The 24,451-nt window shown below is 44.3% G+C and overlaps 1 protein-coding gene across 6 annotated transcripts in view; it reads left to right on the top strand.

The window, feature by feature from the left end:
* The window catches only part of CALN1 (calneuron 1), a 495,943-nt gene that overhangs the window by 304,993 nt on the left and 166,499 nt on the right, over window positions 1-24,451 (top strand). For all 6 annotated transcript variants that reach the window (XM_059154795.1, XM_059154794.1, XM_059154799.1 and 3 more), the window contains one exon: window positions 19,782-19,894. In XM_059154795.1, coding sequence (XP_059010778.1) covers window positions 19,782-19,894 — 113 coding nt within the window. The remainder of the gene's footprint in view (window positions 1-19,781; window positions 19,895-24,451) is intronic.

The following is a 24,451-nucleotide window of genomic DNA, read 5'->3' as shown; positions in this document are numbered from 1 at the left end:
CATGAAAAAAATGAATGCAATTATTCCTATTTGAGAAGATTTAAGGTATTAGGATTGCTTTAAAATTTCTCAAATTTTTTTCCATTTCTTTTCAATCTTTACCTAAATCAGTACTGAGAATTACCCCCTTTGAATAGGAACACTAGCTCCATACTTAAAAGACTCCATCAGAAAACTGCTAGAACTAATCAATGAATTTAGGAAAGTTGCAGGTTTTGAAGTCAATGTACAGAAATCTGTTGCATTTCTTTTTTTAAAAAGATTTTTGTTTTTTTTGAGAGAGAGAAGATGTGCATGAGCGAGGGGCAAGGGAGAGGAGCACAAGCAGACTCCCCACTGAGTGAGGAGCCTAAATGGGGCCCATCCCTGCACACTGAGATCATGACCTGATCCAAAGTCAGACGCTGAATTGACTGAACCACAGGCGCCACGAAATCTGTTGCATTTCTGTACACCAATAATGAAACAGCAGAAAGAGAAATTAAAGAAATAGTTCCATTTACAGTTGCACCAAAAACAATAAGGTACCTAGGAATAAACCTAACCAAGGAAATGAAAGACCTGTACAGTGAAAACTATAAAGCAAGAAATTAAAGATGACATAAGAAATGGAAAGACATTCCATGTTCATGGATTAGAACAAGTATCGTTACAATGTCTGTCCTACCCAGAGCGTCTACAGATTTAATGCAGTCCCTGTCAAAACACCACCAGCATTTTTCACAGAGCTAGAGCACATAATCCTAAAATCTGTATCAAACTGCAAAAGACCCCAAGTAGCCAAAGCAGCCTTAAAAAAGAAAAGCAAAGCTGGAGACATCACAATTCATGAGTCCAAGTTATATTACAAAACTGTAGTGATCAAAAGTGTATGGTACTGGCCCCCAAATAGACACATAGATGGGTAGAACAGAATAGAAAACCCAGAAATAAGCCCACAACTGTATGGTCAAGTAATTTTACACAAAGCAGGAAAGAATATCCTATAGGAAAAAGACAATCTTGTTGGAAAAAAAAAAAAATGGTGTCTGTGTGTGGAGTGGGGAACGTGAGTGGCTCAATTGCTTAAGCCTCTAACCCTTGGTTTTGGCTCAGTTCATGATCTCGAGGTTGTGAGATCAAGCCCTGCATCAGACTCTGTGCCTAGCATGGAGTCTGCTGGAGAGTCTCTCCCCCACCCCCACGACTTCTCTCTCTCTTCCTCTCTCAAATAAATAAAATCTTTAAAAAGATGCTATTGGGAAAACTGGACAGTAAGATTCAGAAGTACGAAACTGGAGCACTTCCTTACACCATACATAAACATAAATTCAAAATGGATAAAAACCTAAATGTGAGACAGGAAACCATCAAAATCCTAGAGGAGAGCACAGGCAGTAACTTCTTTGTCATCAGCCTTAGCAACTCCTTTCTAGATAATCTCCTGAGGGAAGGGAAACAAAAGCAAAAATAAACTATTGGGACATCTTCAGAATTAAAAGCTTCTGTACAGCATAGGAAATAGTCAACAAAAGTAAAAGGCAACCTACAGAATGGGAGAAGATATCTGCAAATGACATGTCTGATAAGGGGTTAGTACCCAAAATACACAACACCAAAAGTAATGAATAATCCAATTAGAAAATGAGCAGAAAACACGAATAGATATTTTTCTAAAGAAGACACACAGATGGCTGACAGGCACATAAAAAGATGCTCGACATCACTGATGCTCAGGGAAATGCAAACCGAAACTACAGTGAGATGTCGTGTCGCCCCGGTCAGAATGCTCAAGTCAACACAGCAAAGAGCAGCAGGTGCTGGCGAGGATGCGGAGAAGAGGAGACCCTCTTCCACTGTTGATGGAAACGGAAACTGGTGCAGCCACTCGGGAAAACAGCATGGAGGGTCCTCAAAAATTTAAAACTAGAATTGCCCTTGTGATCCAGCAATCAAAGTTCTAGATATTTACCCAAAAAAACCCCACAAAAATACTAATTCAGAGAGATACATGCACTCTGACGTCCATAGAGCATTACCTACATCAGCCAAACTATGGGAACAGCTCAAGTGTCCCTCAACTAATGAATGGATAAGGAAGATGTGGGAGATACATACATACACATACAAACATAAACACACACACGTGCGTGCACGCAATGGAATACGACTCAGCCATAAAAAAGAATGGAATCTTGGGACGCCTGGGTGGCTCAGTTGGTTGGACGACTGCCTTCGGCTCAGGTCATGATCCTGGAGTCCCGGGATCGAGTCCCGCATCGGGCTCCCAGCTCCATGGGGGAGTCTGCTTCTCTCTCTGACCTTCTCCTCGTTCATGCTCTCTCTCCCTGTCTCTCTCTCAAGTAAATAAATAAAATCCTTTAAAAAAAAATTAAAAAAAAAAAAAAGAATGGAATCTTGCCATTTGCAATGACATGGATGGAGCTGGAGGTTATCATATTAAGCAAAAGAAGTCAGTCAGAGAAAGACAAATATCATATGATTTCACTCGTGGAATTAAAGAAACAAAACAAATGAGCAAAGGGAAAACGAGAGAGACAAATCAGGAAACAGACTTTTTTAAATTATTAACATATAATGTGTTATTAGCCCCAGGGGTGCAGGTCTGTGAATCGCCAGGTTTACACACTTCACAGCACTCACCATAGCACATACCCTCCCCAATGTCCATAACCCAACCACCCTCTCCCTACCCCCCCAATCCCCGATAACCCTCAGTTTGTTTTGTGAAATTAAGAGTCTCTTATGGTTTGTCTCCCTCCCGATCCCATCTTGTTTCATTTTTTTCCTTCTCCACCTCCCAAGTCTCCCACTCTGCCTCTCAAATTCCTCATATCAGGAAATCATATGATAATTGTCTTTCTCTGATTGATTTATTTCGCTCAGCATAGTATTCCATTGTATATATATGCCACATCTTCTTTATCCACTCATCTGTTGATGGACACCTGGGCTCTTTCCATAGTTTGGTTATTGTGGTCATTGCTGCTATAAACATTCGGGTGCATATGCCCCTTCAGATCCCTACATTTGTATCTTTAGGGTAAATACCCAGTGGTGTGATTGCTGGGTCATAGGGTAGCTCTATTTTCAACTTTTTGAGGAACCTCCATGCTGTTTTCCAGAGTGGCTGCACCAGCTTGCATTGCCACCAATAGTGTAGGAGGTTCCCCTTTCTCCGCATCCTCGCCAGAGTCTGTTGAAGAAACAGACTCTTGAGTATAGAGAGTATGGTTACAAGGGGGGAGGAGCGGGGAGGGATGGGTGAAATTAGGTGATGAGGGTTAAGGAGCACATTTGCTGTGATAAGCATCAGACATTGTATGGAAGTGTTGAGTCCCTGTATTGTACACCTGAAATTAATATTACACTGTATGTTAATTAACTGAAATTCAGATAAAAACAACAAAAAATTTTTTAAAAGCATTAGTTTCCCGATAAAGTTTCTTTTTAAAATGTATTAGCTTTATACAAAGTGTTTCATGATTTTTATTTCTTCTACATTTGTTGCTACATATCTTTTCTCAGTTGTAACTTTATTTGAATGTTTCTAGATTTGATATGCCAGTAATGTATGTGTTTTATTTTTTTTTTCCCCAAGAAATTTGCTCTTTTCTTTTTTATACACTGGTTACCATATGTATGTATATGTGTATTTTCCAATTAATTAAATCTGCCCTCACTCCAACTTTACTATATCTTATCCCATTATCTTTATGTCTAATTTCATTTCTAAATTTTTCTTTGAGTATTTTCTTTCCTGTTTTTCTACAATCTTTTAAAATACTGAAATTATTTTTAATGCTTTGAATTTACCTCTGAGGAAAGCTTGGATTAATCCCTACATGTTTGAGATACGTAATGTTCTTGTTATTTCCTTTAAAATTTATCTTGAATTTGTATTCTTTTTTCTTTTGGCTTTATATTCTTTTTTGATCAGGAAGAGTGTTTTTCAGCTGCAGAGACATTTAGGGATTTCTGATTAAATACTAAATACTCTTAAGTCCTTGTTTCTTTGAATTTGGGTGGGAAAATACGGCCTCCTAGTATCAGCTGTAGAGAGTTAGTTGATGTTCTCTCTGTAATCTTGCATATATTCCTGTATTTATAAATGTTTCACAACTATTTGAGCGGTGTAGTGTTTGTTTGCTGCAGCATTCAGTATACAGCTGATGACTTAGTAATGGCAATTGTATTGCTTAAATTATCATTTTGAAAGTCCACATGGCCTAAAGCAAAGAGCAAATGTTGTGGAGTCAAGGTCAACCAGGTTTCAAGCCTGGGTTTTGTTACAGTCAGTGGAGCAATCTTGTATGGGTGACATTATCTGGACCTCCTTCCTGCCTAGGTGAATGGTGACACCTATCTCTACCTTTCAGTGTTGTTGAGAGAAACAAGTGAGTCAAATCTCTTAGCAATGTGCCTGGCCTGCAGTTGGTCAGAATGCATGGCAACTATTATTAAGTTTCATCTAACTCTTAACTGGTGGGCTATCAGGTAGTCTTAGCTCTCTCAGCTCAGGAAAATGTCTTCTTATGATACTTTTGAGCATTCTCCTGCTTTTCTTTCTTATGAAATTCAAGTCTCCAATTTCTGTCATTCATCTCTGTCATTTTCTCTTTCATCATTTCATTTCTCTCTTATTTCCCTCTATTTTTTGTTCTCTCTCTTTTTTATTATGTTATGTTAGTCACCATACAGTACATCATGAGTTTTTGATGTACTGTTCCATGATTCATTGTTTGTAGAATACTCAGTGCTCCATGCAATACGTGCCTTCCTTAATAACCATCACTGGGCTCACCCATCCACCCCCTCCCTTCTAAACCCTCAGTTTGTTTCCCGGCATCCGTAGTCTCTCATGGTTCATCTCCCCCTCCATCTCCCCTCCTTTATTTTTCCTTTCTTCTCCTAATGCCCTCCATGCTATTCCTTATGTTCCATATCCGAGATCCAAAAAGGACTTCTCAAACTCAGCTCCCTCTTTTATTAGAGTAAGTTAGGTCTGTACATTATTTGTACAGTTGTCTCTGCAATTGCCCCCCCTAATATATTTTCCAAATAACATTTATGTTTGCCTACATAAAATGAATACATTAGTATTCTATCTTTAAGTAACACAGAGGGGTATACTAATTAGTAATACATTAAGTAGAAAGTTGAAAATGTGCAGTTTTTGGCTTTCCCAGTATACAGAGACCTCTCTTGTCTGCCCTTTCTCATGTGTGCACCCTGCCCTTTCTTGTTTGTGTATCACACTATGTATAGGCATTATTCCACTATTGTATTTTAGACTTTATAACACACACCCCCAAAACCCGGTAGTTAACAAGAAAGAACACTAGTAGATATGAATAGAGCATGTAACATTTTTTCAGGCCCCACAAATGTTCTTGAACATCCTTTGCTTTGTTCTCACTGTGGAGATCACTGTCCTAGATCTTATCAAATTGCTCTTTTTACTACTGCAGAATTTCCTTTTCAATGCCAGACACACACGTGTCGTGTGATTCCTTGTCTCTTTTCCCACCTGAGCACACATTTCCGGGAGGACAGTGGTGAGTTCCTCTGAGTTCACACCCTTGACTTCCTTATTCTGCTGTGATCAGTTGATATTTTTCATTCTAATGTAAAGTGTCAATAAAAGTATCTTTCTATGTTTTCATTTTCCTGTATTATCTAATATTGGTGAAAACTTTGTGCTTGGTGTTCTGCTCCCAGGGGACACTGGCTTTTCAGATGCTGGGTTGCTGGAAGCAGGCACGCTGCTCTGGGTTGTCTGGGCCTCAGTTCTGCTTTTACCAGTGGGGTGAGTATGGGATGATTCATGAACTAGGAGGGGTGCCGGGGCGGCTCATTTTTTTAAGCGTCTACCTGGGACCTGGGATCGAGCCCCACTCCGTGGGGAGTCTGCTTCTCCCTCTCCCTCTGCTCCTCCCCCCTGTTTAGCCTCTCTCTCTCTCTCTCTCTCTCTCTCTCTCAAATAAATAGATCTTTAAGAAAATGAGCTTGATGGCTGTAAAATTCCATGAATAGAAGCAGGGAATGAAGGAACAGTGCTAGTCCCGTCAAAATGATGGCCATGGTGCTGCACAGAGTTAAGCATCTCAGATCTAGGAAGAGCTCCCTGTGTCACCAGCAGATGCAATATCTATGTTAGAAACTCTGAATCACGAGAACACAGCATCTTTTCCTACTCCAGGTGGAAATTTTGATTTTGATAAATTTCTGTGACTTTGGCTCAATGGCTCAAGAACTTAAGAGTGCACAAAGGGGCTAACATGGTGTGGACTATCCTTGCAAGGTTAATTAACCCTTGAATAGCATCCAGGAAATTGGATCCAGGGAGGGATTCCATCATACCTAGAATGGATCAAGAGTGGCTCGCTGTGGTCAAACTGTTCCTATGTATGATATATTTTATGGCCAACACCTGCTTTCCTTCTGGGTGTCTGGAATGTTAGTACATGGCAGACACAGAGGACCTACATGATCAGTCCCCAGTAGAAACCTTGAACACTGGCACTCTAAGGTTTCCCAGTAGACAGGATTTCACACATGTTGTCACTACTCAATGCTGGGGGGGGGTTAATACAGATGTGTTGACTTTGCTGTGAGAGGATTCTGGAAGCTTCTTCCTGGTCTCCTCCAGACTTCACCCTGTGCATATTTCCTTCCTGATGATTGTGTTTTTATATTCTTTTGCCATAAAAAAATCATAGTCAAGAGTAGAACTATATGCTGTCCTGGGAGTCCTCTTAACAAGAACTTGGGGGCAGGTCTTGAGATCTCCAGTATATATCACCCCTTCCAAACAGCTTGCTGCTCTTGAGTCCCTTCTGTGTAAAACTTCTGATGCTGTTGTCAGGTTTTGCTGCCACAACCCCATACGATGTCCCTTTCTCACCAGTCACCCTACCTGGCCCTCTGGCATTTCACATCACTGGAGACTAACTACATGCCCCTTATTGAACATCTCCCTTGATTTCTTGGTCCCCTCTCCCTCTTTCTTGGTTCTGCTGTTAGACACTTCCTTTCCAGCTCCCTCTTACGTAGAGTGTAAGATATCAGGAACCTACTCTTAGGTTTCCAACTTAAGCTCCCAAACACAGGAACAATACTGTAAGCTCCAAGTTTCCTAAGAGCCCACTGTTCTTTATGCGTTAGCTCAGGCTGCTAGAACAAAGTATCACAGACCAGAGGGCTTAAGGAACAGAAGCTGATTTCTCTCAGTTCTAGGATGATCGAATTCAAGGTGGTTGGAGGGATGGGTTTCCGGTGGGAACTCTGTCCTTGTCTTGTAGATAGTTGACTGCCTTCCAGCTGTGTCTTCCTGTGGCCTTCCCCCTGTGCATGCTCTCCTGCTGCCTCTTCCTCTTCTTGTAAGGATACCTGTCCCATTGGATCAGGGCCCACCTTTAGGCCCTCATTTAACCTTAGTTATCTCCTTAAAGGCCCTGTCTCCAAATACAGTCCTGTTGGGGGGTCAGGGCTACACATACGAGTTTTGGGGGGTGGTACAGTTCAGTCCCTAACCCCTTATAAGAGGTTGGGTTTGAAGTATTAGGCAAAAGAATTTCATTGGAGAGAGTTGATGGTGGGTTCTGAGCATTAATTAACCTTCCTGGAGTAGGAGGAGGTGTTTCTCATTCAGTTTGAGCAAAAGATGTTTCCAGAGATCTGCTTCTGGAGATGGGCTTGTGTTTGCTGGAGTTTAAAGAATATAAGGGCTGGTGTTTGTGCCATGTATGAAAGACCCACAGGCCAGGGTTGGCTGGAGCTGCTGCCTGATTTGAGCAGCCAAGCAGAGACAGCTGGAGGGCATTGGAAAGAGTGCCTAATGCAGGGGCAAAGTGGCAGTCGGTTTGGGGTTACCTTGACGACCAATGAGAGCCAATAGCATCCTAGTGGAGAGAGAGACCACCAGAAAGCCCCGGGTCTTTATTTATCTATTTTTTTCTTATTATTTCACCCCATTGTGAGTGTTTCAGCTGGTTGTTCCTAATGCATGTTGTATAGTTCTGACCCCCCTCCCCCCGCAACAGCTTCCTGCCCTAGTTCAAGTGCACTCCTTTGACTTACATGGTAGTGGGAAGCAACAGCACACAGTCTCTAGCAGGTTAGCTTCCTGCACTTCCTGCTAAGTGGATCGTGATGTTTGGAAGATTGAGGAGGGAGGATGAGGCCGGTAGAAGTGAACGGCACCCTTCCATGCTGCACTTGTTTGCTTGCTCGAGATTCCAGAAGCAACTTAACCAAGAGAGTTTTGCATTCAGTCGGCTATGGTCCGTGAAATGCGGCAGGTCAGGGAAGCTGCCCACCCTTGTCCCTGGGAGCATGAGAATCCAGAATGGCAGTCTGATGTCACTGTGCCAGGCCTGGACAGACCTTGTTTATTACAGTAATTCTTTTTAGTGGATGGGGTTTCAGAGGCCTGGAGGGCTGTATGTGAGAGGCCTGGGTCCTCTGGGAATTGACCATCCAAGGAGAATCACCAAGACCCCCAAAACACAGGCAGAATGGCCATTTGGGGGAAGAAATGGCTTTTAGGCAAGGGTCATTTGTATTAAAGCCCCTGAAGGCCATCTCACCCAATTTCCCACTAAATTCCTTCCTGAGTGGCCAGATAGGAAGACATATGGTACTCTCGAAGTCTGCAGACAGATGCGAGCCGATGCTGGGACTTAACGCCGGCATCTCTGATGCATAGGAGAGCTGGGACAACGCGGAGGCTAGTCTCATGGGTCCCAAGCTGAGTCTCTTGACTGGCGTATCTTAGCTGTGTGGACACGATCTAGTTACTTTTAACCCCTTCCTGCCTGCATTTTCTCATGGGGGAAGTGTGGAAGAGGAGAATCTGTTCATAACACTGGCACAGAACCAGACAAGATAAGTACGAAGCTCTGAGCTCAGAGTCTGGTATATTGCATGTCTTAAAGAAATCCTGCTTGGGACGCCTGGGTGGCTCAGTTGGTTAAGCAGCTGCCTTCCGCTCAGGTCATGATGCCAGTGTCCTGGGATTGAGTCCCACATCAGGCTCCTTGCTCAGCAGGGAGCCTGCTTCTTCCTCTGCCTCTGCCTGCCATTCTGTCTGCCTGTGCTCACTCTCTCCCCCTCTCTCCCTTTGATAGATAGATAAAATCTTAAAAAAAAAAAAAAAAAAAAAGTTCTGGACCTAAACTACTCATTTAAAAAAAAAAAGAAAGAAAGAAAGAAAGAAATCCTGCTTACAGACGATGACTCTTTTAAATGGTTAAAAAAGACCTCTAATGGTTAACCTGAGGCCCGCCAGCTAGACCAGAGGGAGCAATTTGGATTTCACTTTGCCCCCATATCCTAGGCAGCCGAAACAGTCCAGGCCAGGCAATGCTGGGGTCAGGGGAAAGAGTGTCCCAGACAGAGTCCAACTGGGGCCCTGCTCCCCGAGAGGAGGCCCAGGTGTCTGCCCACAGTGTGTCCAAGTGCACACATAGAAATCCACTCCTGGGGTGGAATCCCAGCTCTGTTCCCTGTTGAGTTTCTGCAAGCTACAGAGCCTCTCTGGGCCTCAGTTTTCCCATTGGGAAAATGGGCTGCTGGAAGCCTACAGTGAACTAGTGTACAGATGTTTCTGTAAGCAATGCCCACCACAGTGGGAGTGCTCAGTCAAAGGTAGGTAATTCGAACATCATCTGACTTTTTTAAGACCTTGCTTCTGCCTGGGGCTGGTTTTCATACCAGGGACTTAGTGTAAAACCCCCCTCTGAGATTCTATTTGTCTCATTTCTCTGGGATGGATAGAGTGAGGGGGTGGGGACATGGGGGCCACATTTTTGGGAGCAGCATAGGTAGCTTATGGGGTGTTCCCAGTTCTCTTTGTCCATTAAACTAGGATCTGTTTTCTCATCTAAATCTGAATAGAAATTTGTACTACTGGTTGGACCGGGGTTGAGCTTTTCATCAGGACAAAGAGTCTGTATTTATAGAATATCTGTAGAAAATGCTCTACATACCCACATATCAGGAGCCAGAGCTGAGAAAATCCTAAGAGAGGTGTGGGGGCCCCCCTGGACTATTTCTGCAACTGTGGGCCTATAGGAATCTATCTCCCTTTGCTCCATAACAGGAGGGGGAAAAAACAAGGCAGGGGGATCATTTTTTTAAATTAACATATAATGTATTATTTGCCCCAGGGGTACAGGTCTGTGAATCATCAGGCTTACACATTTCACAGCAGTCACCATAGCACATACCCTCCCCAATGGCCATAACTCCACCACCCTCTCCCTACCCTTTACCCCCCAGCAACCATCAGTTTGTTTCCTGAGATTAAGAGTCTCTCATGGTTTGTCTCCCTCCCGATCCCATCTTGTTTCATTTTTCCCCTCTCAATCCCCTGCCCTGCCGCTCAGATTCCTCATATCAGAGAGATAATATGATAATTGTCATTCTCTGATTGACTTATTTCACTCAGCATAATACCGTCTAGTTCCATCAATGTCATTGCAAATGGCAAGATTTTGTTTCTCTTGATGGCTGCATAGTATTCCATTGTGTGTGTGTGTGGGGGGGGGTATCACATCTTCTTTATCCATTCATCTGTTGATGGACATCTAGGCTCTTTCCATAGCTTGGTGATCGTGGACATTGGTGCTATAAACAATTGGTGCCCCTTCAGATCACTATATTTGTATCTTTAGGGTAAATACCCAGTAGTGCGATTTCTGGGTCCTAGGGTAGCTCTATTTTCAGCTTTTTGAGGAAACTCCATGCTGTTTTCCAGAGTGGATGCATCAGCTTGTGTTCCCACCAATAGAGTAGTAGGGTTCCCCTTTCTCTGGATACTCGCCAACACCTGTCATTTCCTGAATTATTTTAGCCATTCTGATTGGTGTAAGGTGGTATCTCACTGTGGTTTTGATTTGTATTTTCTTGATGCCAAGTGATGTGGAGCAGTTTTTCATGGGTCTGTTGGCCATTTGGATGTCTTCTTTGCAGAAATGTCGTTCATGTCTTCTGCCCATTTCTTGGGTGTATTATTTGTTCTTTGGGTGTTGAGTTTGGTAAGTTCTTTATAGATTTTGGATACTAGCCCTTTATCTCCTATGTCATTTGCAAATATCTTCTCCCATTCTGTTGGTGTCTTTTGGTTTAGTTGACTGTTTCCTTTGCTGTGCAAAAGCTTTTGATCTGGATGGAGTTCATTTTTGCCCCTACTTCCCTTGTCTTTGGTGTGTTTCTACGAAGAGTTTGCTGCCTGTCTTCTAAAGGATTTTGATGGATTCCTGCCTCACAGTGAGGTCTTTTATCCATTTTGATCTTTTGTTGTGTGTGGTGTAAGGAAATGGTCCAGATTCATTTTTCTGCATGTGGTTGTCCAATTTTCCCAGCACCATTTGTTGAAGAGACTGTCTTTTTTCCATTGGCCATTCTTTCCTGCCTTTTCGAAGATTATTTGACTATACAGTTAAGGATCCATTTCTGGGCTCTCTATTCTGTTCCATTGATCCATGTGTCTGTTTTTGTGCCAGTACCGTACTGTCTGGATGATTACAGCTTTGTAATAGAGCTTGAAGTCTGGAATTGTGATGCTGCCATCTTTGGTTTTCCTTTTCAACATTCCTCTGGCTATTCAGGGTTTTTTCTGGTTCCATATAAATTATTTGGATTATTTATTCCATTTCTTTGAAAAAAATGGGTGGTATTATGATAGGGATTGTGTTAAATGTGTAGATTGCTTTAGGTAGCATAGACATTTTCACAGTATTTGTTCTTCCAATCCATGAGCATGGAATGTGTTTCCATTTCTTTGTGTTTTCCTCAATTTCTTTATGAGTACTTTATAGTTTTCTGAGTACAGATTCTTAGCCTTTTAGGTTAGGTTTATTCCTTGGTATCTTATGGTTTTAGGTGCAACTGTAAATGGGATGGACTCCTTAATTTCTCTTTCTTCTATCTTCCTCATGGTATATAGAAATGTAACTGATTTCTCTGCATTGATTTTATATCCTGCCACTTTACTGAATTCCTGCATGAGTTCTAGCAGTTTTGGAGTGTAGGCTTTTGGATTTTCAACATAAAGTATCATATCATCTGCAAAGAGTTAGGAGTTTGACTTCTTTGCCAATTCAGATGCCTTTTATTTCTTTTTGTTGTCTCATTGCTGATGCTAGGACTTCTAGTACTATGTTGAATAGCAGTGGTGATAGTGGACAGCCCTGCCCTGTTCCTGACCTTAGTTGGAGAGCTCTCAGTTTTTCTCCATTGAGAATGATATTTGCGGTGGGTTTTTCATAGATGGCTTTGATGATGTTGAGGTATGTGCCCTCTATCCCTATAGTTTAAAGAGTTTTGATCAGGAAAGGATGCTGTACTTTGTCAGATGCTTTTTCAGCATCTATTGAGAGTATCACACGGTTCTTGTTCTTTCTTTCATTAATGTATCCTATCACATTGATTGATTTGTGGATGTTGAACCAACCTTGCAACCCTGGAATAAATCCCACTTGGTCGTGGTGAATAAGCCTTTTAATGTACTGTTGGATCCTATTGGCTAGTATTATGGTGAGAATTTTTGCATCTGTGTTCATCAAGGATATTGGTCTGCAATTCTCCTTTTTGATGAGGTCTTTGGTTTTGGGGTCATGGTAATGCTGGCCTCATAAAATGAGTTTGGCAGTTTTCCTTCCATTTTTATTTTTTGGAACAGTTTCAGGAGAACAGGTATTTGGTCTCCTTTAAATGTTTGGTAGAATTCCCCTGGGAAGCCGTCTGACCCTGGGCTCTTGTTTTTTGGGAGATTTTTGATGACTACTTCAATGTCCTTACTAGTTATGGGTCTGTTCAGGTTTTCTATTTCTTCATGGTTCAGTTGTGGTCATTTATAGGTCTCTAGGAATGCATCCATTTCTTCCAGATTGTCAAATTTGCTGGTATATAGTTGCTCATAATATGTTCTTGTAATTGTTTGTATTTCTTTTGTGTTGGTTGTGATTGCTCCTCTTTCATTCACGATTTTATTCATGTGGGTCCTTTCTCTTTTCTTTTTGAGAAGTCTGGCCAGGGGTTTATCAATCTGATTAATTCTTTCAAAGAACCAGCTCTCAGTATTGTTGATTTGTCCTACTGTTCTTTTGGTTTTTATTTCATTGATTTCTGCTCTGATCTTTATGATTTCTCTTCTCTTGCTGGATTTAGGCTTTCTTCGTTGTTCTTTCTCCAGCTCCTTTGGGTGTAGCGTTAGGTTGCGTACTTGAGACCTTTCTTGTTTCTTGAGAAAGGCTTGTACTGCTATGTACTTTCCTTTCAGGACCACCTTTGCTGTGTCTCACAGATTTTGAACAGTTGTGTTTTCATTTTCATTTATTTCCATGAAATTTTAAAAATTTTCTTCAATTTCTTGGTTGACCCATTCATTCTTTAGTAGGATGCTCTTTAGCCTCCATGTATTTGGGTTCCAACTTTCCTCTTGTGATTGAGTTCTAGCTTCAGAGCACTGTGGTCTGAAAATATGCAGGGAATGATCCCAATCTTTTGGTGCCAGTTGAGACCTGATTTGTGACCCAGAATGTGATCTATTCTGGAGAATGTTCCATGTGCATTAGAGAAGAATGTGTATTCTGTTGCTTTGGGATGGAATGTTCTGAATAGATCTGTGATGTCCATCTGGCCCAGTATGTCATTTAAAGCCTTTATTTCCTTGTTGATCTTTTGCTTATATGATCGATTTCGGTGAGGGGGGTGTTAAAGTCCCCTGCTATTATTGTATTATTGTTGATGTGTTTCTTTGATTTTGTTATTAATTGGTTTATGTAGTCGGCTGTTCCCATGTTAGGGGCATAGATATTTAAAATTGTTAGATCTTCTTGTTGGACAGACCCTTTGAGTATGATATAGTGTCCTTCCTCATCTTAATAGTCTTTGGCTTAAAATCTAATTTATCTGATACAAGGATTACCACCCCAGCTTTCTTTTGACGTCCATTTGCATGGTAGACTGTTTTCCACCCCCGGATTTCCACCCCAGCTTTCTTTTGACGTCCATTTGCATGGTAGACTGTTTTCCACCCCCTCACTTTAAATCTGGAGGTGTCTTTGGGTCTAAAATGAGTTTCATGCAGATGGCATATCAATGGGTCTTGTTTTTTTTTTTAATCCATTCTGATACCCTGTGTCTTATGATTGCGGCATTTAGCCCATTTGCATTCAGGGTAACTACTGAATGATATGAATTTAGTGCCATTGTATTTCCTGTAAGGAGACTGTTACTATATATTGTCTCTGTTCCTTTCCAGTCTGTGTTACATCTAGGCTCTCTCTTTGTTTAGAGGACCCCTTTCAATATTTCCTGTAGGGTTAGTTTGATGTTTGCAAATTCTTTTAGTTTTTGTTTGTCCTGGAACCTTTTTTTATTTCTTTCCCTTCTATTTTCAGTGACATCCTGGCTGGATATAGTATTCTTTGCTGCATATTTTTCTCATTTAGTGCTCTGAATATATTGTGCCAGTCCTTTCTGGTCTGCCAGGTCTCTGTGGATAGGTTTATTGGCAATCTAATATTTCTCCCATTGTAGATTATAGACCTCTTGCCCCCAGCTGCTTTCAGGATTTTCTCTTTGTCACTAAGACTTGTAAGTTTTACTATTAGATGACAGGGTATGGACCTATTTCTATTGATTTTGATGGAGGTTCTCTGTGCCTCTTGGATTTTGATAATTGTTTCATTCACCAAATTAGGGAAATTTTCTACTATAATTTGCTCCAATATACCTTCTGCCCCCCTTTCTCTTCTTCTTTTGGGATCGAGTTATTCTAATATTGTTTCATCTTAAGGTATCACTTACCTCTCAAATTCCCTTCATGGTCCAGTAGTTGTTTGTCTCTCTTGCTCAGCTTCTTTATTCTTCACATTTGGTCTTCTATATCACTAATTCTCTCTTCTGTCTCATCTATCTTAGCAGTAAGAGCGTCCATTTTTGATTGCACCTCACTAATAGCTTTTTTGATTTCAACTTGGTTAGATTTTAGTTTTTTTATTTCTCCAGAAAGGGATTCTCTAATATCTTCCATGCTTTTTTTGACCCCAGCTAGCACCTTGATAATCATCATTCTGAACTCTGGTTCTGACATATTACCAGTGTCCGTAGTGATTAGGTCCCTAGGCTTTGGTACTGCCCCTTGTTCTTTTATTTATTTATTTATTTTGAGATGACTTTTTCTGCCTTTTCATTTTATCCAGATAAAAATAGATGAGTGAGAGAACAAAATACTTAAAGGGTAGCAGCCAACCCAGAAAAATGTATACTAATCAAATCAAAAGAGACCTAAAACCAGGGGGAGAAGAAAGGGGGGAAAACAGAAAAGAAAATATTGGATTGGTGAATAGAACAGAGTCACAGACTTAATTTTTTTTTTTGGGGGGGGAGGGTATTTTGGTCTGTTAGAAGAAACTACCTCTGAAAATTTTAAAGAAAGAAAAACTTATATAAATACACAAAAATAAGGATAAATACGATGAAGGGATGGAATATGACTGTAAAGATGAAAATGAAAAAGGATTATAAAAAAGGAATTGAAAAAAGAAGGAATGTGATCAGGCTGGAGACTGGAACAAAACCATGTACTAGATTTAGGGTATATTTTGATCTATTAGAAGAAATTGTATCCCAAATTAAAAAAAAATCTTACATATATACAAAAATAAGGTTAAATACAGTAAAGGGATAGAATATGACTATAACTATGAAAATTTAAAAAGATTTTTAAAAAGATAAAATAGAAAATGGTTAAAATAGGAAAGAAGAGAAATTCTTAAAAATAGAGTAAGAAAAAGAATTTTAAAAATTTAACTTAGACTAAAGAATCATGGGGGGAAAAGCCATGAATTCGGTGTTGTTTTCCCCTAGCTCTGGATTCTCCCAATTCTCACTGATGGGTAAACGTGGTCTTGGCTCGGGGTTTTTGCTGATCTTCTTGGGGAGGGGCCTGTTGCAGGGATTCTCAAAAATATTTGTGGGAGGCGGAGTTGCACTGCCGTGCCAGGGGCGGGGCTAAGTCGTCTGCCCGGGTTCGCGCTGGAGCTTTTGTTCCCTGAGCGCTTTCCGTAGAGCGGGGGAGGAGGATAAAGATGGCGGCCGCCGGGCTCCCCTCGCAGAACCCGGATCCGGAGCGGCTCCTCCGACGTCGGGAGAAAAGCCGTCGGTCCCTCCCGGCTCCGGTCCCCGCGGCTCCGTCCCCGCCGCCCGTCCGGAGTCCGCACACCCGCCGCTCCCGCGCTCCCCGGAGGAGGACGGTGAGTGTCCCCGGGGCCGCCGCCCGCAGACCCCGTCCTCCCGGGACCCCCGGACCGAGACCGCGCTGTCCCCCGAGGGCCCGCCCCGCCCCGGCCGCGACGCCCCCGCCGCGACGCCCCCGCCGAGCCGCGTCTACGCGGTCGGACTCTGGGCCCCGCCCCGCCGGCCGGGAGCCGCCCCTGCCCCGCGGCCCGTCCTCCCGCACGTGGCCGGTCCCGCCTCCCGGCGCGGGTCGCTTTGCTGCCCCGGAGCCGCGGCTCTGGTTCTGTCCGGGCTCCGCGTGGGCTCGTCGGGGCGCGGGTCGGTCGGGTGAGCGCGGCTGTCCGCGACCCGATGTGCGCTCCGGGTCGTCGTGGTCCCCCGCACCGAGACCGTCGCGGAAGGGAGAAGCTCCTGCCCCTGGGGTCGAGCCTGGACGCGGATCGCGCATAAGGACGATCGGTGTTTCGTCTCGACGGGCTCCGGGTGGGCTGTCGGGGCGCGGGGCGGTCTGGCGACCAGCCAGCTGAGCTCCTGCGACCTGAGGGGGTTTCGGTCTCCCCCTCCTCCTCCGCACTGGCCCCTCGTCCCTTTCTCGGGGACCGCGTTTTGTTGACAAACACGTCGGAAGCTCCCGAGCCCTCGGAAACCGTGAGCGGCAGGTCCTGCCGGCAGCCGAGCCTGGGCCGAGCCGCCCGCGCTCGCCCCGGCCGCAGCGGGCTTTCCCGATCGGGCCCTGCGCGCTCCTGGCCCGGAACGTCCTCTCCGGCCGAGCCTGTGAGCAGGGAGCGGGCTGCTCCCCGCACGGGCCCTCCTTGCTGCGCGTCCGCTGTCGGCTTCTTGGCCCACCTGTGAGCCGTCCCCAGTGCCTCCGGCAGCAGCTCCCTGTGGACCCTCGGGACCGCGGTGCTCCTGGGGGAGGCTTCCGAGACGCGGTGGCCTCCCTCCTCCTCCCGGGAAGGTGGCCCGTTCAGAGTCAGTCCCGTGTCCCGGCTGTGACCGTGGTGCGGCCCGCTGGGTCGATTTCAGTCACGGTCTCGTTGGGACCTCGTAGAACGAGATCCAGGCCCTCGAGCTGCCTCACCCTTGTGAGCTGTTGGACGTCGCCATGGGTAACATCGGGATGATGCCCTCTGCTTTACAGAGCAACATTCCAGGCAGAGCGCTAGTGTTTGGGCATGGTCCTGGCCACTGTTTCTGCACCCCCGTCCGCCGCCGCCTCTTCCGGAGCTGCCTCAGCACCGGGAGCCTGCTCAGACGTTGGTCTCCCGAGTTGCCTGGCGCTGTGAAATGTTAGTAGCACAGATGTTCCGAAGTCTGCTTGTGTCCTGTGGCCCAACGGAGAGCCACGGACCATTGGGATATCTAAGATCGTCTGTCCCCCAGGAATCCGTTTTCACCCGATTGAGAGAATGTGTATTCTAGGCTGAGAGCACTGGCCATCTAGCTCCAGATGAGCCGGGCTGATGTGGGGTGAGCCGAGGGTCAGTGCCAGTGTTTACCAAGCGTGTGTCTGTCTGAGCCTCGGAGCCCCTTGGAGCTAGCTCACTGTGAACACCAGGAAGACGGGGCCTTCTCCTTTTCCTACACCTTCCAATTTCCCACTTTCACAGAGACTGGATGACTGCCGCACGTCACAGCATCTTAAATACTGTCCATTGCTATCTGGGGAGGGTCCCGGGAAGGCACAAGAGAGCCCATCTCTTCCCTGTATCTCTATGAACATTGAGCAGCATTCTTTCTAGAAGTATTTGTTAATTTGAGAGGAAGGATGGTACCTCACTTTTGCATGATTAGCTTTCTCATGATGACCAGTGAGAATGGGATTTAAAAAATTAATATTTGAAGGTGGAATTTAATTCGTTAATTTATTTATTTTCAGGGTGAACTTTTAGATCCTCTCTCCTTTTGAACGGTGAGGGGTAAACCAGTGACCTTCAGTAGCCCAGTGATGGCCGAACCCATTTGGTGCTAGATCTTTCCTTTCCCACTGATTTGTCACTCCTCCCTTATCCCCTCAGGTTTTTTTTCATCTATACTGCAACATGTTTCTGGACTTCGTTTTCTAAATTATTGGCATCTTGATGATGACATCTGCTCAGCTTTTTGAAGTAGGTTTGGAACGAAGGCTGTTTGAAGGCGGTTGCCCTCTGGGAGTTGATCGATGTGTGTACACTTTGGCAAACCTGTGTGCAGACACCTGGGCTGTCTGCACCAGCTGGGCCAACATGTGGTGCGCTCTTGGTGGAGACGCCCTCTTGAGCAGTTCTAAGGGCGCAGAATGCCGCACTGATGAGTCATGGAGGCTTGGACAGTACCCTGAAGGTCTGTTTTCATCTGAGTTGGCTCAAGTTCACCTTTTAGTGTCAGATCTAAGGTAGATCCAACACTAAACTTTCATCTAGTGTCAGATGAAAGATGCAGAGTTGAGCAAAGGGAAAACAAGCAAGGGGTATCATTCATTCATTTTGTAAGTACGTGCTGAGTGCCCGCCATTGTGGGCGATGTACAAAGAAGTTTCAGACTGGGTCCCCGACTTTGCAGAGCTCACAGTGCAGGTGTGGAAAAGGCATGCAGACCGGTGGCTGAGTTACAGGCTGATAAGTTCTATGACAGACACACGTGAGGGTACAGGGAGAGACCACGCTGGCTAGTGAGAGGAGGGTCAGAAAAACCGAAAAGAGAGCACAATATTCAAGTTCCATCTTAGAGAACGAGATGGTGTTCATCAGGTCGACAAGTGGGGAAGGCATCCTGGGTGGATGTACGGGGCATGGGGTTTGGCAGTAGCAGGGCATTTTGTTCAGAGGCGGGGAGCAAAAGACAGTGAAGGACAAAGTGGGACTCGAATGCCATCTTGAAGTGGTTTCCTTATGTCAAAGACGCCATGGACATTTATAAAACATCATCAGCTATGCTTTTGGGGAGGCAAACTTCTGTGTGGGAGAGAGAGTGAAGGTGAGAGCATGAGAGCAGGCAGCCACTCCGCTAGTGTTGTAGTTATCAGTAGGTACATTAATCCTTGCAGACGTTTTCCCACCGCAGTCTTCTAGAAGGGCCTGGAGATTGAATTGACCAGATGGGTAGAGCGGGCACAGGCATGGAAGAGGTGAAGGACTTGGTGTCTCAGTGTGTGTGTGACAGGAGGAAGGAAGAACGGGGGAAAGCTGTACTTTCTGTCACATGTACTGCGAGGTGTTTGTGTCCATCATGTGTACTGCTAGGCGGTTTGTGTCCCAAAGGTACAGCAGGTGTGAGGGGTGGCCATTTAAGTGGGGAATGAGTGCTGGCTGGGCATTTAGATATGGAAATACTGGAAAATAACTCCAAATGTGTGGTATTAGATGTACTGATATTGCCAGTATCTTGTGTTCCCAGTGGTATTTAAGAATGTGGGGCAATTTTCTCTGATGCCACCAGCTCTTCACCCATTGAGGTCATGGGAAAAAGAAAAGCGTGGTGATGTTTATTTCATTGGGTGCAGCAGGTCCATTTCAACAGCATTTCAACTCATTGGTATTTTCTTCTTCCAGGGGATGGCCAGGTGGACTTCGATGAATTCATGACAATTCTTGGCCCCAAACTGGTGTCTTCAGAAGGTCGTGATGGTTTTCTTGGAAACACAATAGATAGCATATTCTGGCAGGTGAGTACAATTTTTTTTTAAATTAAATTTGGCAGTAGACATATGCCTGGGACTAACTTTTGACTCTGAATTCTTGAGCTTCTGTTTAGCATGTGACCATCTCTTCTGGGCTAGAGTGACATACGTTCCTTGAACCGGAAGTCTAAGTGGAGGTCCATACTAGATTCTCCGAACAAAGTATCAAAACCATACTCATTTGAAGTTTGGATGAGCAGCCTGTCTCCCTAATTTTTCTTTATACCAGAAATAGTTTTACATTTGGGGGAATTGATATTCCTCCCCTTCTGAGTCACAAATGTTTCTTTCTTGGGGATCCTTAGAAAGTATGCCATTGGTATCGCCTGAGTCCTGTTCTATCCCTGGTTCCAAGACATCCTTTTGCTGAGAGGATGGCCGGGTTGTCTCATGTGTTTAGATGCTATCGATACCCTAGTCCTTAATAGAACAGAATGGTTTTACCTAAGAATTTGTGTTTGATGTTTCTCAATTTCCTCCTATTTCTGTCTTGTAAAATCTCTTGGGACATTTCAAATATCTACGTTCAAATTATTAAGGTGCTATGAATCAATTTTATATTAGTTCTTTGGTCTTAATATGTGACTCTCAGTTCATGACTATGGAATTTGGGAAAGATGTTATCAACCACTGTTTTTAAAATTTGAGGGGAATATTTTGTCACGTTAAATTGAATTGTTGGTTATGCACGTAAAACACCACTCCAGCATAGCGCGTTTATAAAATTTCTTGATGTGTTTTTTTTCTTTTTTTCTTAGCCAAAGATAATTCTTTAATCTAGGTAAACATTGCAATTGATATGTATTTCTGGTCTTACTCTTCTACCATCTTGCATATAACCAATAAGCACTCAGTTAGAGCACGTTAGGGGCCCTGCATTCTGTCACTGTGGCTTTCCAAAAGACATTGAAGACACAGCCCTGGCTATTTAAGAACTTGGGTGGGGAAACACTCTGAAGAGAGAAAAAACACAGAAGCGATTCTTGGTGTGACGGTTCCTAGACTGATCATTTGTAGGCATCCTCAGCTCCTCACATGGGGTACACAAGGGATCATCCATAACTATTTTTTGAGGAGAATGAATAGCAGTCCCAGAAAGGAGACAGATGTGATCTTGAGGGGTGGGATAAGACTTGGGGAAATGGAGGTACTTGCTTCAAATTTTGAAATACGGCCAGAAGTGACAGAGGATCAAAAGGGGTATTCCAGGCTTGTCACGATGGGTTTGAATGGAGTAGAGGCAGTGTGCACGGCTGTCATTAGACGTTGGGTTGAAGGGAGAGACCTCAGACCTCACTGGCAGAATGGTTTTAGGACCTGAGTGAAGAGAAGACTTGAGATGATCTCAGGGTTCCCGAATGACAGGGATAAAGTCATGGAGAAAAGAAGTCTGTGTGTGGACTTGAATTCTGAGTTGGGCACGTTGAGTGTAAGTTGAAGGTCAGACGACTAAGAGAGGGAGGCAAGTCTTTGCCCAGCTACCTGCAGGGACAGATCGTGGACAAGAGGCTGGGGCTGGACGTCCAGATTTCTTATCCATCAGAGCTGGTGGGTGAAATCACTGGCAAGGAGGAGCCCATCAAGAGCAGTTGCATAAATGAAGACGAGCAGAGAGGCAGGACCTGGTTCTGGAAGACATCCAAGGACAGGGGATGTGTCCCCAAACTGCCTCCCCAGACTGAGGTTGTGATCAGCTCTGACTCTCCCCAGGACCTCTGTGGTCCTACCTGCCAAGTGACAAGAATATCTCACTGCTTATGCAACCCTTCAGGTGTGACTCAACACTTGGAAGGACAGACAGGTAGAGGTGTTGGCAGAAATTAAAAAAAAAAATGAACACGTAGTTAAAAAGATGGGGAAATGTGTTTCTCACCAGGCCAGGTTTCAGCCCATACAAATCCACTCTGGTGAACATTCCAGAGTTCCTTCTCTGCCTGATTTCTTTCTTCTGGGCCGTGCTTTATTCCCCACTCCGAGTGCTCTCTCTTCCCTTTGCCTCTGCCTTCGCGCCACCTGTAGCCTGGAAGAATGCTACCTGCCTTCTAGGCTCTGAGCGTTCTTCCCGACCCCCATCCTGGAGGACAAGGAGCTCCCAGTATTTAATCTAACCCTAAAGTGGAAACCTCACATCTTCCAGGTTCTTCGTAGTTGAACACATACACATTAAGGAAATATTTCTTTGTCTTGACTGCCTCTAGCATAATTTGGACATACTATGATGCTTGCAAGTTCTCTGTTTTTGCCTTATATTAAAGACCCTCTTCCTCATCTGGGGATGCAAACAGGTTGGGGAAAAGTGAGTAAGGGGGAAAATTGTATCCTGAAATATTTAAATGAATGCAGGAATGCATGGACACCGTGGCATAAGTTTCCTCTCCTGCTGGTCCTCACACAGCTCAGAATTTTATGACTAGCAGAGAACAGAGACAGCTATCAATTCTCAGTAGTCAGCTGTACCCTCCCACACTGCCCCTCCATCTGTCCTTTCGGAGACAGCGTGAATAAATGGTTCCGTGCATCCAGTCCTTCCTGGGAACAAAGTGCATCTTCCCAGTGCTTGAGTGATTTTTCAGGTATAAGAGAAAGCTCTGTGTGTGCAAATGTTTGTATATGCATATGTGTGTGTTTACTTTGCTACAGTGTTGAAGATGTTAGAGAGGAACAGGGGAACGGCAGCTTTCTGCCTCTGAATATCCAGGCAGGAGATACTGGTATCAGGAGGTACTGATACTCTAGCAAGGAGAAGATTGTTTACTTAAGAGACTCTGGCAAGGGTTCCCACCAGGGATGAAGTCAAGTTTATTTATTTATTTATTTATTTTAATTTTATTTTATTTTTCCAGTGTTCCAAGATTCATTGTTTATGCCCCACACCCAGTGCTCCATGCAATACATGCCCTCCTTAATACCCACCACCAGGCTCGCCCATCCCCTCAACCCTCTCCCAACCTCTGTTTCTCAGAGTCCACAGTCTCTCATGGTTCATCTCCTCCTCCGATTTCCCCCAACTCCCTTCTCTCCATCTCCCCATGTCCTCCATGTGATTCCTTATGCTCCACACATAAGTGAAACCATATGATGATTGACTCTCTCTGCTTGACTTATTTCACTCAGCATAATCTCTTCTAGTCCCGTCCATGTTGCTACAAAAGTTGGGTATTCGTCCTTTCTGATGGAGGCATCATACTCCTTAGTGTATATGGACCACATCTTCCTTATCCATTCGTCCGTTGAAGGGCATCTTGGTTCTTTCCACCGTTTGGCAACCGTGGCCATTGCTGCTATGACCATGGTACAGATGGCCCTTGTTTTCACTACATCTGTATCTTTGGGGTAAATACCCAGTAATGCAATTACAGGGTCATAGGGAAGCTCTATTTTTAATTTCTTCTTAAGCAATCTCCACACTGTTTTCCAGAGAGGCTGCACCAACTTGTATTCCCACCAACAGTATAAGAGGGTTCCCCTTTCTCCATATCCTCTCTAAGAATTGTTGTTTTCTGTCCTGTTAATTTTGGCCATTCTCACAGGTGTAAGAATTGGTATCCCAGTGTGGTTTTGATATGAATTTCCCTGATGACTAATGATGATGAATACTTTTTAATATGATGTTGGTTTCTTACAGATATAGGTAGGTAGGATGGTATACTTGGAGGGTGCATGTCTGATCTGTTTGCTGCAAAATATATTACACCATAGGTTGTAATAGAAAACAACAATAAATGTGTCCAATATCATGGTTTCTGTGGGTCAGGAATGTGAGAGCAGCTAGCTGAGTGGTTCTGTTGTGAGGTGGCGGTGAAGGTGGTGGCTGGAGCTGTGATCATTTGAAGGCTCAACTGGGGCTTGAGGAAGTGCTTCAAGGTGGCTTACCATGTGGCTGGCAAGGTGACATGGGCTGTTGGCAGGAGGCCTCAGGTCCTTGCCACAGGGACCCCTCCATAGTGCTGCTTGAGTACCTTCATGACACGGCAGCTGGCTTCCCTCAAAACAGATGATGCAAGAGAGCACAAGGCAGAGGCAATGGTGCTGTGTACGGCCTCCTCTTGGAGGTCAAACTCCATCATTTCTGGAACATGCTCTTGGGTACACGGCCATTCCTGTTCGGCAAGGGAGAGGAACACCTCCTGGCGAATACCCAGAGCCATCAGTCGTCGGGGCCATCTTGGAGACTGACCACTGCAGAGGGTAAAGACTCTGTAATTGGCTTCAGCTTCTGGTCTGACATTGCCACACAGCCTTTGGTTTTCCCCAGCCTTTGGTTTCTTCCTACCTCAGAGAAAACCTGTGACCGCGGCTGTTCTGTGTTCTGAGAAGTGATCCTAGCAGGCACGAGGCTCATCTTGCTAATTGAAACCATTTCCCTGTGCTCTCTCCTCACTGGCATTCTAGCCCACAGTGCCAAGAGGAAAATAAAATCAACTGGGATTCTGCTCAACAGCTTTTTATCAGCTGGTGCTCATCCTAAAAGTTAAGAGCTGCTGGCTCTGTGCAGGAAATTGGTTATCAGTGAAGGTGGGATGTAATTGTCTACAAACACAA

Source organism: Mustela lutreola, chromosome 17 (genome assembly GCF_030435805.1).
Source record: "Mustela lutreola isolate mMusLut2 chromosome 17, mMusLut2.pri, whole genome shotgun sequence".
NCBI classification, from domain to species: domain Eukaryota; kingdom Metazoa; phylum Chordata; class Mammalia; order Carnivora; family Mustelidae; genus Mustela; species Mustela lutreola.
Note: the sequence above shows the minus strand (reverse complement) of the source record. Positions and strands in the feature narration are given on the sequence as shown.